Source organism: Excalfactoria chinensis, chromosome 8 (genome assembly GCF_039878825.1).
Source record: "Excalfactoria chinensis isolate bCotChi1 chromosome 8, bCotChi1.hap2, whole genome shotgun sequence".
In the NCBI taxonomy this organism is placed as follows: Eukaryota; Metazoa; Chordata; class Aves; order Galliformes; family Phasianidae; genus Excalfactoria; species Excalfactoria chinensis.
This window is the reverse complement of record NC_092832.1, coordinates 14,817-27,982: the sequence shown is the minus strand read 5'-3', so window position 1 is coordinate 27,982 and position 13,166 is coordinate 14,817. Positions and strand designations below refer to the sequence as shown.

Below are 13,166 nucleotides of genomic sequence, written 5' to 3'. Positions count from 1 at the left end.
TGATCATCGGGGTCTTCACTGCTCACCAGAGGGCAGCACTGGTCATCAGAGGATGTCAGAGTGCAGCACTGGCAAGGAGGAGCCTTGTCCCTGCAGGGTTTGTCCCCAGGGACTCGGGGCAGGAGAAGGACTGGCAGCAGCCAAGAGACCCGGGGCAGGACGTGGGTCCCCTGGGGACAGAAGCCACCAATAGGGCACCCTGAGCCTGCCCCCTCCAGATCCATTCCTCTTCACAGCCCCATAGAGCGCAAAGGAAGGGCTGGAGGCGACAGTGCCCAGGTCCCCCTGGAACAGGCCACAGACAGTCCCCTCCATGCCATCAATTAATTCCCAGCCCCTGATGCCCGGTCCTCAGGGCTGCGGAGACACCCAGGGTCCCCCAAGTGCCCTGTGGTGCAGGGACCCATTGTGAGCACTAGAACTACATGGCCAAGTCACGGTCATGTAGCCTGCTCAGCCCCAACTGCCCCCATTGCCTCCTTCCCCTTCCCGTTGCCCACCCATGGCAAGAGGGAGCCCTACAGAGGCTTTGGAACACCAGGGGTGTCCCCAAGGCCCAGGGGAACTGAGAGAACAGCAACACATCCCAGCCCCATCCTCGCCCCAGGGTCACCCCTCAACTCACAGGCCCGGGAGAGGGAGAAAGCAGAGATGGGTCAGCAGTGCCAGGCGGGGCAGGCAGCAGTGCCAGCATCATAATGGGCAGCTGGCCATGATGTCACCGCGTTGCCGTGGTGGTGTTTGTGACACGGCCACCCGGGAGGGGGGTGAAGGCAGAGCACGGAGGTGGGTCCTGCATCCTGAAGGAGCATCTGGTACAGAGCAGACGCATCTGAAGGATGAGCTCCAGCATGGCTGACGCCAACAAGGAGCAACATGGGATGAGCGAGGATGGCCCCATGGTGGGCCGTGCCTCTGGACAAATACGCAGTGAAACTGAAGGTACACGGGCCCACAGCCACCATGGGAGCAGTGCTGCAACCAGTCTTGGGATGGAGATGACACTTTTCCATCTGCCACCTCCATCCTGCCCAGCAGTGGGAGGGGTGCCAGGTAGAGGCAGATGCAGAGTGTGACCTGTTTTTCCTTTGCCCTCCAGAGCGAGTTGCCGTCTGGGATGCAGTGGCCGCCTTCATCCGAGATCAGCTCCTGGTGCACAAGGTGTGTTTGTTGGCGGTCGGGTTCCTCCTAGCCCTGTCTGGCTCAGCCTGGACTTCCTCTGAGCCTTCCCTTGCACACACAGCAGGAAACTCACCCTGTGTTTCCCTGCTGAGCTGTATTTGGGAGGAAGGGAGAAGGGAAGGAGCGGGCTGTGCAGCCCCCAAAGCCGTCCCCACTGCCCTGGCTTGTGCCTCTGAACAGCAGGAGTGGGCTCCTGAGCACTGTCCCCGCACAGGACCAGCTCCAGCTCTTCCTCCAGCCAGACCTTAACTCTTCCACCGTTTCTTCCTCCTCCGCTCGCAGGGGGTCTGGATTCCCACCTTCGGCTCCTTTGACATCATCTCCAAGGAGATCAGGATGGAGGACAGGACCGTGACCCTGTGCTGGCCCGTGTTTCAACTGGCCAGCAACCTCATTGCAATGCACCGCCTCAGGTCCCGCAGGGGGTCCCTGGCAGGTAGGAGGGGGGATTAAACCCTTGCTGGCTTCATGGATGGGGCAAACAGGGCCACCGCCTCCCTTCTCCCTCTGAGGAGCCCGTCCAAACACGGGGCCATTCTGGATGATGTCCCTTAGAAGCAGTTCTAGGTGGAAGAGCAACCTTATCATCAACCCCATCCCTGGTATTTTCTCAGTTGACAGGAAGGTGGAGGCCCTGAAGAGCAGCCAGGTGGCCGCAGCCGCCTCTGTGAGCTGGAAGACAGCACAGAAGTGCATCCAAAGCACCGTGTCACTGCTCTCCAGCTGCCTGCAGAATGGGGAGAACGTGGCTGTGGTTCTGAAGGATGTTGGAGTGCTGCTCATTGACGGGCTGACCTTCCAAATGAAGTTCTATTACGACTTCCTCGAGAAGCTGTCGGGGAAAGAGAACTTCAGGAGAGCCGTCCGCAAGGTGAGCCGTAGGTTTCTCCATAGCCCGGGCAGTGCCGTGAGCCTCACTCAGCCCGCACACGGCCCACCAGGACCTGGGCAGCTGCTTGAGCCGTGCAGGTGCTGCGGTGCTGTCAGCTCTCCCTGCCTCGGGCTCCTCGTGTCCCCAGTGCCTCAGCCATGACCAGGACATCTCACAACCTCCCTGTTCCTCCCCTGCAGGCCCCCTCGCTGCTGGACATGGGGGTGTCCCGCGTGACACCGGTGGCTTCCCTGGTGTTCTCTGGTTGCCTTGTCGTCTTTCCCAAGTGAGTATTTTTCTGCTGCTTGATGCAGCTGCTCAGCTCTCATTCTGTAGCGCTTGTGCCTCGTGTCTGTCAGTGTCCTGCCCAGGAGGATGTGCCAGAGAATCACAGAACGATTGGAGCAGGAAGGGAAAAAAAGAGCACCCGGTCCCACTGCCCTGCGGGGAACAGGGACACCAACTGCCAGATGAGGTTGCTCTGAGCCTGGTCCAGCCAGGCCTTGAATGCCTGTCCAGGCACCCAGCATCTCTCTGGGCAAGACATCCCAGTGCCTCAGCACCCTCCAGCCAAAACCTTCTTCCTCCCATCCAAAGCCAGTCTTCCCTCTTTCCGCCTGAAACTGTTTCCCTCCTCCTATCCCAAGTGACCCTGCTAACGGCTTTAGAAAGCCTTCATGCAGCACGAAAACGTGCCTGTGAGCAGACAAGCAGAGCGAGCGGCAAGGATTGCTGTTGCACTGTCACACCGCTCACTGCCTTTTCCTCGCTTACAGGTTTCAAATGGAGTTGGTCCCCAAACTGCCGCCCCTGATACGCCGCCAGTCCTCCGGGAGCTTCTCTGGGTCAGGGAAAGCAACCAAAGTAGAGACTTTGCCACCTCTTACTGGGGGCAAGAAAGGTAATGTGGCTTCCAGCTCCTTTCCACAGCACGGACAACCAACTGGAGGTGGGCAGTCCCTTGCTGACCATCAGCCCAGGGCTCTGATGTGCTTCAAACCTTTGTGCCAGCTCAGCACGGCCTCTTCCCCTTAGGTTATGGTTGGCCTGCCCAAAAGGAAGGTGCAGGGTGTGACGTACCCCCATCCCTGGCTATGGCAGGAGGATGTGGGGATCTCAGGCCCTGCCCTCCCCCAGTGGAAGGGCAGGGACCTCAAAAGTCACCCTGCCGCCTTATTGTCACCAGACAGCTCCTCTTTCCCAAAGCCAGCGTCCCTCCTGCAGCCCCAAAGCAGAGCTGAACTGCAGAGAGGAGGAGTGGGGACAGAGATGGTTTCAGGGCAGGTTCTGGGAACAGGCCTGAGTGCTGCTTGTGAGCGAGCCAAAGGCTTGATGGCGAATCTCCTCTTCCTTCCCAACTGCAGTAAGATTTGACAAGACTCCAACCTTCATCAGACGCCTGAGCACTGCAATTGTTGATGGAGGGCAGTTGCGAAAGATAAAGAACAGACTGCGGAGGGAGAGCATTGCCTGCAGGTGAGGCTGGCGGCTGTGGGCTGGGTTGTGCATGGAGGTGACCCAACGAGAGCCCATTCCCTAACACCAAAGGGTCGCTGCTTGTTTGTGGCCGCCCGAGAGGGCTGGGATGGGGATGCCAGGATCCCCCCAGCTCACAGGGCTGGCCCCTCTCCACATCTCCGGAGAGCCACGGGGCAGCTGGTCAGCTGTCTGTGAGGAAGGCTGCATTACAGCCCAGGGTCCTGGCTCAGTCTTGAGGGATGCAGCCCCAAAGCCATCAGCCACTCAGGCGGACCCCTCCCGCTCTGTCCTTTCAGTGTTCTGCCACCCATCCGGGCAGTGCATGCAGCCCCAGAGCAGCCGATGAGCTGCCAGATGCTGGACCATGAGGAAACGGATAACCAAGAAGGGCTGGGCCGAACAAGACGGGTCAAGTTCCTCGATGAAGAAGGAGAAGCAGAGGAAGCCCAGCATGAGGGTGCGCTGCCCGAACTGCAGGAAGATGAGACCCCAGACAAACCATCCAGGCTGGCGCTTCGGGCATGCGACTCGGTGACACTTCTGAGGAAGAGGGTTGAGAAGAGCAGGGAACAGTGGGAACAAGCCAAGGAAATGGCAGCAGCAACATCCCGTGGTGAGACCAGCCTGCCCGAGGAGTCCTGCGACAGATCTGTATTGCTGCCTCCCATAAGGGAAAAAACGGGGTCTCCCACTAAAAAGATGGCAGCAGCAACATCTCATGGTGAGCCCAGCTTGCCCAAGGAGCCCTCTGTTGTCCCATCTGGGTTGCTGCCACCCATAAAGGAAGAAACAGGGTCTCCCATGCAAGAGATGGCAGCAGCAGCATCTCGTGCTGAGTCCAGCCTACCCAAGGAGTCCTCAACCATCAGATCTGGATTTCTGCCTCCCATAAGGAAAGAAACGGGGTCTCCCAGACGTCAGTCTCCAAAGACCAAAGCCCCACCCCGCAGGAAGAGCCCACCCAACACACGCTGATGCGGGCATGGGGTGCCCAGGACAGACAGAGCTCCACCGGAGGCTGCTTAACAGCTGCTGAGTCCCATCTGGGTCATTGAGACCCATTTGTGTCATTCCTGCACACCACCTCCTTGAAGAAAAGCAAAGGAACAAGGAGAGAGAGTGAGGACTCTTCCAAGACCCCTTGCCTCATTAGGAGCAAAACCCTACTGCTGGAAGTGTTTGAGGCAAGGGATAAAGACTGTCATATAGTCTTATGTAATATTAGTATAATATTTGTATAATATTAGTAATATTTGCTCTTGCTATTCTACATCACAACATCATACTCAATATAAACATCTACCTATAAATAAACAATAATCAAAACACCATATGCACACGGGTCTGTATACATATATATACACAGAGTTACCGACTACTTGGAGGTGGCCACAGCCAGGCAGGAACAGATCCCAGCAGTCCCTGCTGAGCATGACAACAAGGACACAGACACAGAGAGTGTAGGTTTGCTGAGGGATGTATTGATCATCAGAAGGTGTCACTGATCATCGGGGTCTTCACTGGTCATCCGAGGATGTCAGAGTGCAGCACTGGCAAGGAGGAGCCTTGTCCCAAGAACTCGGGTCAGGAGAAGGACTGGCAGCAGCCAAGAGACCCAGGGCAGGACGTGGGTCCCCTGGGGACAGAAGCCACATCCCCTGTCCCACCTGCATGGTGACTGGGCCATCCAATAGGGCACCCTGAGCCTGCCCCCTCCAGATCCGTTCCTCTGCACAGCCCCATAGAGCACAAAGGAAGGGCTGGAGGTGACAGTGCCCAGGTCCCCCTGGAACAGGCCACAGACAGTCCCCTCCATGCCATCAATTAATTCCCAGCCCCTAATTCCTGGTCTTCAGGGCTGCGAAGACACCCAGAGTCCCCCCAAGTGCATGGGGCAGCCATGAGGGAACTGTGAGACTGGAGGATCAAAGGGTGACCCCATCCAAGTCTCCTGGCTTGTCCCAGGGCTGCCCTCATCCCCATGGCTGCCAAGGTCTGTGTGCACCTCTGCCCATGGAGGAGCCCGAGGCTGGGGTTGGACATAGGGACATGGCAGGAGTCTGGGGGGCCCAGAGGGAATTAGGGTGCCCAGAGCCTTGGGGGTGCCAAATATAGAGGAAGGGGGATCTCAAAGGGAGGAGAATGGGGGAAAATTAAACACAGGGGGTTGGGCACCTAAAGAGATGAGAATCGAGCTGCCAAAGAAAGGAGACCAGTTTGTTCCACCTCAATATGGCACAAACAGCTGTATTTTTGGAGTGATGCACTGCCAGGCCAAACAAATGTGGGCAACCTGTGCCTATGCATGGGGAAAATGGGAAGACTGTAGCCCTCATCTCATCATAAATGAAGAGACCTGGCTGGGGAAGGACAGCCCCCCCAACTTCCCTCTCCATTCTGGGTCCTCACCTGCGTGGTCTGGCTGCGCTCCTTGGCACACTGTGGCAGAACTGTCTGACATCTCAGGGCAGGCAGCAGCATCTCCTCCCCCAGCACCTTCCTGATCTGACACAGAAGGCCTGGAAGGAGGTGAGGAAGCAGCTGCAATTCCTCTCCTCTACCGGCAGCCCGACCACTACCATGCAGACTGCACAGGCAAGCTACAAGGAAATTCAACCAGGAACTGCTGTGGGGATGGGCACCAGGCAGGGCACGGGCAGCTGAGGGGAATCGCATCGGGTCACTGCGGCCAGAAGAGGCTCCAGGAGCAGCAGTAGGGGCAGCTCCCATGGAGGGGGGAAGCAGGGGCAGCTGGGCCTGCCGTGCAGATACACAGACAGGCATAAAGATACCTCACATGGCATCGTGGCTCCTCTGCCTCGTTCGGGGCCTGGCAGGTCTGTCTTCAGACAGGCACTCAGACAAGCCTGGACACCCAGAGCAGCCTTTTCCAGCTGGCGGCTGGTCACCAGTGGTGTCCCCCAGGGCTCGGCACCGGGGCCGCTCCTATTGAACACCTTGATCAGGGATCTCGGCCAGGACATCGAGTGCACCCCTCAGTAAGTTCACAGACAGCACCGAGCTGGGACGGAGTGCTGATCTGCTGGAGGGGAGAAAGGAGCTGGAGAGACCGCATTGATTCGATGGTTGGGCTGCAGTTGGACTGCAGGACCTCGAAGCTCTTCCCCAGGTGGAGCAATTCTAGGATTCCATGATCCCAAATGCATCCCAAGTCCATCCCATATCCAGAGCCCAGCCCATATCTATCCCATTTCCGATATCCCATCCCGTATCCATCGCATATCCACATCCCCACAGCCCACGTGCCAATCCCAAATCTCACAGCCCAATCCCAATCCCAATCTCATTCCCAGTCCCTCATCTCCAACCCACCTCCCACCTGTCAATCCCAATCCCTCATTCCTAATCCCAATCCCGATTCCCATCCCAATCCCCCATCCCGTCCCCGGTCAAATCCGAACGCATCCCAAGCCCCGCCCCTGCCGCCGCTCCGCCCCGCCCCCGCTCTCTCATTGGTCATGGGCAGCTCCGGCCCGCCCCCGGCCACTCTTTGGTCAGAGGCAGTTCCGTCCCGATCGTACTTCTCATTGGTCAGCGGCAGCACCGCCGGCTCCGATTGGCTGAGGCTGCCCGGGCAGCCCCGAGGCGGAACCGCGGCACGACGGGAGCGGTGCTGAGCACGGCGGCGCCGGAGGTGTGCGGGAGAACGGCTCCGGGCCGGGGCCGGGGAGAGGAACCGTGCGCGGCCCGAAGCGGCCCGCCCTGCCCTCCGGCGTGGGATGCGGGGATTTGGGGCGGCTGAAGGACTCGGGGCCCCCACCGCCGCAGCGCCGCTGCCCGCATCCGGGCCGTCCCCCCCGAGCCGTCCAGAGCTGCTCCCGGTGCCTCCCGGGGCTGAGGTGGGCTGTGGGTGTAGGGGGCAGTGGGGGAGGAGTGGGGGGGATGGGGGAGCTGAGGGGGCTGTGGGGTAATGTGGGGCTATAGGAAGGGTATAGAGTAATATGCAGGTACGGGGGGGGGGGGGCGGGGAATAGGGTAATACGGGGCTGTGGGGGGCAGTGGGAGGGATCTAGGGGTGAATAGTGGGGGATATGTGGTTGTAGTGGGCTGTGGGGGGATATGAGGAATTGGGTTGCTCTGAGAGGAATATGGGGGCTGTCGGGGGATGTGGGGATGTAGGTAGCTGTTGTGGGAATGTAGGGGGGTGTGGAGGTATGGAGGGGCTATCGGGAGAGATCTGGGGCTATAGGGAGCTTTTGGGGGGCTATAGAGGGATATAGAGCAGTGCGGGGTTTATAGGAGGATATGGGGCTGTAGGGAGCTAGGGGGACTGCAGGGGTAGATGTAGGTATATGTGGGGCTATGGGGAGCTTCACAGTGGCCATAGGAGGGATATGGGGTTATAGAAAGTTGTCTGGAACTTTTGACGTGGTATAGGAGGATATGGGACAGCAGGGGCTCTGGGGAGGATATAGGGGACTGTGGAGGGGATACAGGGCTGATGCTGGGCTGTGGGGGGCTACAAGGGATCATGGGGTTATAGGGAGCTGGGGGGCTGCGACATTATATAGGGCTGTGGGAGAGCTATAAGGTTCTAAAAGGGGCCTGTAGGGTGCTCTGGGTGGGTTATAGGAGGATTATGGGGGATATGTGTCTCTAGGGAGCTGTGGGTGGGCAGTAGGAGGATTCTAGTGGGATACAGGGCTATAGGGGATGTATGGGGCTATAGGGTGACATGGGGCTACAGAGTGAGTTATAGGGGCATGTGGGGCTAGAAGGCTCTCCCTCGCTTCCCCTTTCCCTTTCCCCCTCCCTTCCCCCTTCCATAGCAGGGTGGGTGAAAAGCTAGTCCCGAAATTTCAATCAGAATTGGAATTGTATTGGACTAGAATATGACTGTTTTGTGGTCTTGGATCTGAACTGCGTTTTCTCCTGGGGCTTCAGGTCCAGGTACTGTTTAATAATGACTGTGGAGAAGGTTTCAGCATCCAGTCTCCTGCTCAGGAAGAAAGAAGGAAGTTTCTGGAGAACTTGCTGACTAGTGGAGCTGATGCTGAACCTCCCCTTCCAAGAAGGCAGCAGGTGAGGCCGTGGTGCATCTCAGCCCTTCCTCAGCGCAAGGTAGCAGCGATTCAGGCTGTGCTTTGCGCTGCTTCTCCAGCAGCACTTGTGCTTCTATCTGAGCAGCAGGCGGCCGCCAACGTTGTCTACCTGCTGCAGGCTGGGCAGGCACGGGAAGCCCTGCCTGCAGCAGCAGCAGCTGCCCTGCTTTGGTTCAGAGCTGTCAGACCTCTGTGCGTCTTTGCTCCCCCCTCCAGCCAGTTGTGAAGAGCCCTTCCATTGTGGAGAGGGCTACGGCTTGAGTTGAGCATCTCCTGGTGTGTCACACAGATCCAGGGCTTTCAAGAAGCCGCTGCTTTCAAGTGCTTCAGATGGTGAATGTTCCTGGACAGAGCACTTGTCTCCTCCAAGCTCTGAAGCCAAGGTTTGTTCTGCAGGTCCCGCTGATGGCACAGGCATCAAACAGCCCAGAGCTCATGGCTGGGGAGAGACTGCGTATTGCTTTGTGAAGGGAGAGCTGGAGGAGGGCTTTGAGCAGCGCTGCGCAGGGATGCAAGCAGCTGGTAAGAGAAGAGGTGTGTGTGCTGAGAGCAAGGGCTGTACGGCTCATGTCTGGGTGCTGACATGGAATGCAGGCAGAGCTCTTTGCAACTAAGTGTTGGCTTCAGTTTAGCTCCTCCTTTCCTCTCTCCCTTTGAGCAACCTCTGTTACCATTCTGCTGAGAATGGCTAAAGGTGCACCCGTGGCTGGCATCAAGACTAACTTGATCAAGCCATAGGAGAGCTCCAAACAACAAGAAGCAGAAAATTGTTGCATGTTCTAGGGGAATATGCAGACATCACACGTGACAGGTTATGCATAGATTACTGAGTTGTTTGGAGATAAATCTATCCCCTGTTCTTGCTGCATTCTTTCCTCTTTTCCTCCTTTCCAGCCTCACTAAAGGAAATTCTCATCTCTGCTGCACCTTCTGTCCCACCAGGACCTCTCACTGCCTGGACAAACGTTTTCATAACACTTCTGGGCATGTGACATTTCCATAACTGACCAATCCTGACTGCACAGCAGTTCCCATTCACACGTGTTATTCCGTCAATTAAAAAGAAAACGAGAGAAAAACTACCAATCTGAACAGCCAGCAGGACCTAGCTGAGCTCTGCTGTGTGATCTAACTAAGAGCTCGGTCCACCTGCAGGTGTCGGCAGCGTGAGCTACGACTTCTTACTGGTTGGGGTGCGAGGCCGAGAAGGCGTAGAGGGCGCGGCTCCAGGCCAGCCAGGAGATGTCACAGCACGGATGGCATCACCTGGAGCCTGTGTGCTGTCACAGTGCGCTGCCATGACGACGCCAGGCCCTCCCCAAGGACAGCCGGCCACTGGCTCCAGGCACCTCATTTGTGAGCTGTGCTGTCCGCAGCCGCTCGCCGTGCCCTGTGCCTGAGAGCAGCCCCAGCAGCAGAGCAGCTCAGCCTCATCGCGCTCGTCCTCCAAGGCTCAGAGAGGTGAGGGAGAGCTCCTGCACACTTCAGGCTGCAGAGCTCAGCTGCAGGATGCGGGCTTGGCTGCAGTGTGTGTGAGGGGCGTGTAGCACGAGACTGGCAGGACTGGCAGTGAACACCTTCCTGCTCAGGAACTCCCATCAGTAACTGCTCTGCTCTTGCCTTTAGGTTTGGAGGCACATGCCTGCCAGCATGGACGGAGCTTGGGTGGGGACCTGGAGACCTCATCGTCCACGTGGCCTCATCTCGGCCCAGTTCCCCAGCCCCGGGCCCCAGTACTCCATCCCGGGGACAACAGGTACAGCGACCATCCCTGTGAGGCGCATTGGGGACATCACGGGGCAAAGCAGCTCCCCAGCCTTGCCCTGTTCTGTCAGAGCCTCCTGGCTCTCTGGTGCAGCTGCAAGCCAGGCCTGGCCGAGGAAGGCCAATGCTGCTGGCGCTGCTCCTTGTGACCCGAGGACAAAGGGGCCTGCTTCTGGTCTGGGTCCAGAGGAGCTCAAAACATGCAGCTGCACAGGGGTGTGCTCTCTTCTGCTTTTCCTCCTAGGTTACGTGGGCCACAGCCCCACCAAAAACCGTGCCCCCGCGTACACCTTTAGAGGGACCAAACGGCCTGCGGCAGAGAGCTGTGGGCCAGGTCCCTGCTACTTTGTGGAGCCGGCCATCACTAGGAATGGCAAGTACGTGGTTCCAGGCACCCACCTCCGGGGACGACCCACGACAAAGACCACCGTCACCCCCGGACCAAGTGAGTAGCACTGCTGCAGCACTTCTCCCAGACAACACGAGCACGCAGCATGTTTGCCTGGGGTCAGCTCACGCCCTGATGGAGCTGTAGGTCTTTTTTGAGAGAGCATGAGCTGCTCTGAGCAGCGATAAATGCCCTCGGAGAAGGACAGCTGCCCAGCACCATGGGCCCAGGGCACAAGGCCCCCATGTTTGAAAAGAACAAGGAGCAGGGAGCTGACAGGAGGGACAGCAAGGCAGGACATAGTGGCAGGGCACAGAGAAGTGTCCCTGCGTGCTGCCTGTGTCCCCCAGCAATTCTGCAGCTCTTCAGAGGACTCTTTCTGGCTGCAGAAGGAGACCAGCCCTTCACAGCTTTCTTCCTCCTCTCCTCTGTCCCAGGTGACTACCGCACCGAAGCTGCCAACAGGCACGTCTTCAAGTGCCCACCGGTGCAGTCCATGGCCTTCCGGCGGGAGCCCCTCCGGACAGACCGCCCTCCAGGTACGTGACCCTGGCAAAGGCAGACCCTTCAGCCTGAGCATCCTCCAGGGACGGGCTGCTGCTCAGCACCAGCAGAGGGCCTACTGCATGGCCTGTGCGGCAAGATGCGGCGCTGGGCCACAAGCTTTCTTACATGACCACCACCTCTCGGCCAGCAGCGTCTCCAGCTGCTCATGCTCGAAGCTGCTGGCACTGGCCCTGTGTCAGAGGAGAGGGAGGAACTGGCAGAGGGGCAAGATGTCCCTCCACTTCCCACCAGCGGGCTGGGCAGGCTGCCCCTCGCTGCTGCTTCCATTTCCTCCATCCCCTCACGCACACACTCTCTGCTGCTCCTCCTGCAGGTCCTGGCACTTACACACTGCCCAGGGTGATGGGGCCCAACACGGCCTACACATCGGCCAGCCCCTGCTACTCCATGAGGGGAAGGAGCCAGCGCGGTCGCTTTGATGAGGACCTTGCCAAGGTGAGCTCTGCTGCTCCTCTTTTCCATGTTAGCGTCCAAACCTGGACTGCTCTCCCTGAGCCACAGGGGCTTCCAACCCTGCTGCAACTTTGCTTAATGCAGCCTTCCAGGGAAAGAGAGAGCCTTGAATGTGACCCCAGCCCTGTGCGGCCATGCCTCTCTTGCAGACTCCAGGTCCTGCGGCGCTCCCCAAAGTGGCTGTGGATGCCTACAAGACCAGGGCACCTGCATACACCATTGCAGCCCGACCAAAACATGGAGAGGGCAAAGCAGTGAAGCCTGGGCCAGCAGACTACAGTGTAGGCCGGGTAAGGCCTCAGCTCAGCTCTTCCCCTCTGCTTCACAAGCACAGCCTTCATGCCTCTCCCCCTTTCTCTGAGGCTTCATCCAGCCAAACAGCTTCTGGCTGCAGGAACCAAGTGCAGGACAGCAGGCCTGCTCCTTGCCCTCATGCCACATCCAAGTAGAGGAAGTGAGGAACAGCGCAGCAAGCAGCTTTTCCTCCCTTTGCTCCTATTCCCTTCAATGGGCCGTGCTGGTCTTTCACAAGCTCTTCGGGGGGGATGCAGCTCAGAGGGGCTCCAAGCAGCACACCCCCAGCATAGGAGAGTTAGCTGTGAGGTCCCAGGTGCACATGAGGGGCCCATAAGAGCACATGTAAGGCCAGCACACCTCCCTGAGCCAGCTCTGCTCTAGCAGGGAGCCACACCAGCTCTGCACTGGTGCTCAGCCCTTCCCAGTGAGGCACCAGGGACTGTCTGGGATTGGGAGGGGTGCAGGACAGCAGGGAGCAAGGGCAGCAAAGAAGGGCCCTTGCTGATCTGCCTTTCTGCCTGCCCTTCCAGGTGACGCTGATCAAGCCCCAGGCACCTGCCTCCACTTTTGGGATCCGGCATTCCCTCTACACAACACCTCTCATCGTGGAATAAGACAGCAAAGTCTGGAAGGCTGTGATTGCTTTCCTGGAACGGGAGGGGAGGAGAAGAAAGAGCAGCCAACTGCCGGTTTCCTTCTGATTCCATTTCCCTTCATCCAGTTGGGCTTTTGCCATTATACTGTTAATGTCAGTGTTAGGAGTAAGTCATTAATAAATTAATTTAGTACCTTTATGTATACCTTCTTGTTACTCCTTTTTCCTCACCGCTGCACACAGGAATGCGCTGCCGCTCCCTGAAGCCTTTCTAACATCAGCGCATTGCAAACCGCTGATGCTTTATCAGCCATTTGCATTACTGAGGTCTGCCACATGCTGAAGTAAGGAATCAATGCAGCAAATAGCAAAGGGAGGCCAGCCGTGGGCAGTGCAGCCCTTCCAGCGCCATCAGGTAGATGTCAGTGAGATGCCTGGGGCTGGGCGACTTAAACACCTGCTGCTGATCATCTGCCAGCTTACAGGATGGGCAGCATTTCCTGTACC

General features: G+C 58.1%; 2 protein-coding genes and 1 long non-coding RNA gene across 12 annotated transcripts; 2 read left to right on the top strand and 1 right to left on the bottom strand.

The window, feature by feature from the left end:
• The first annotated feature begins 839 nt into the window (after nucleotides 1-839).
• LOC140255846 (uncharacterized) lies at nucleotides 840-4,630 on the top strand. Its single transcript, XM_072343789.1, is given in 9 exon segments — nucleotides 840-1,007; nucleotides 1,009-1,161; nucleotides 1,465-1,618; nucleotides 1,797-2,053; nucleotides 2,254-2,339; nucleotides 2,830-2,954; nucleotides 3,418-3,529; nucleotides 3,829-4,142; nucleotides 4,356-4,630. Coding segments are annotated over 9 exon segments (1,521 nt in total). The 3' UTR covers nucleotides 4,508-4,630.
• Nucleotides 4,631-5,018: 388 nt separating this feature from the next.
• On the bottom strand, nucleotides 5,019-6,969 carry LOC140255854 (uncharacterized). Its single transcript, XR_011904572.1, has 3 exons — nucleotides 6,325-6,969; nucleotides 5,942-6,051; nucleotides 5,019-5,168 (listed from the first exon to the last, which is right to left on the bottom strand). It is a non-coding gene; the product is annotated as an uncharacterized lncRNA (long non-coding RNA).
• A 101-nt stretch (nucleotides 6,970-7,070) lies between these two features.
• On the top strand, nucleotides 7,071-12,864 carry LOC140255848 (ciliary microtubule associated protein 1A-like). Of its 10 annotated transcripts, XM_072343803.1 has the most exons (11): nucleotides 7,071-7,392; nucleotides 8,438-8,575; nucleotides 8,992-9,117; nucleotides 9,254-9,406; nucleotides 9,538-10,056; nucleotides 10,222-10,351; nucleotides 10,604-10,804; nucleotides 11,185-11,286; nucleotides 11,628-11,749; nucleotides 11,917-12,057; nucleotides 12,595-12,864. In XM_072343803.1, exons 6-11 carry the CDS (start codon nucleotides 10,234-10,236, stop codon nucleotides 12,676-12,678), a joined length of 768 nt encoding a protein of 255 aa, XP_072199904.1. In that variant the 5' UTR covers nucleotides 7,071-7,392; nucleotides 8,438-8,575; nucleotides 8,992-9,117; nucleotides 9,254-9,406; nucleotides 9,538-10,056; nucleotides 10,222-10,233; the 3' UTR covers nucleotides 12,679-12,864. The 10 variants fall into 10 exon arrangements, with proteins under 10 accessions (XP_072199904.1, XP_072199905.1, XP_072199902.1 ...); XM_072343804.1 differs by lacking the exon at nucleotides 9,254-9,406 and having other exon boundaries at nucleotides 9,490-10,056; XM_072343801.1 differs by having other exon boundaries at nucleotides 9,254-10,056.
• The last annotated feature ends 302 nt before the right edge of the window (nucleotides 12,865-13,166 follow it).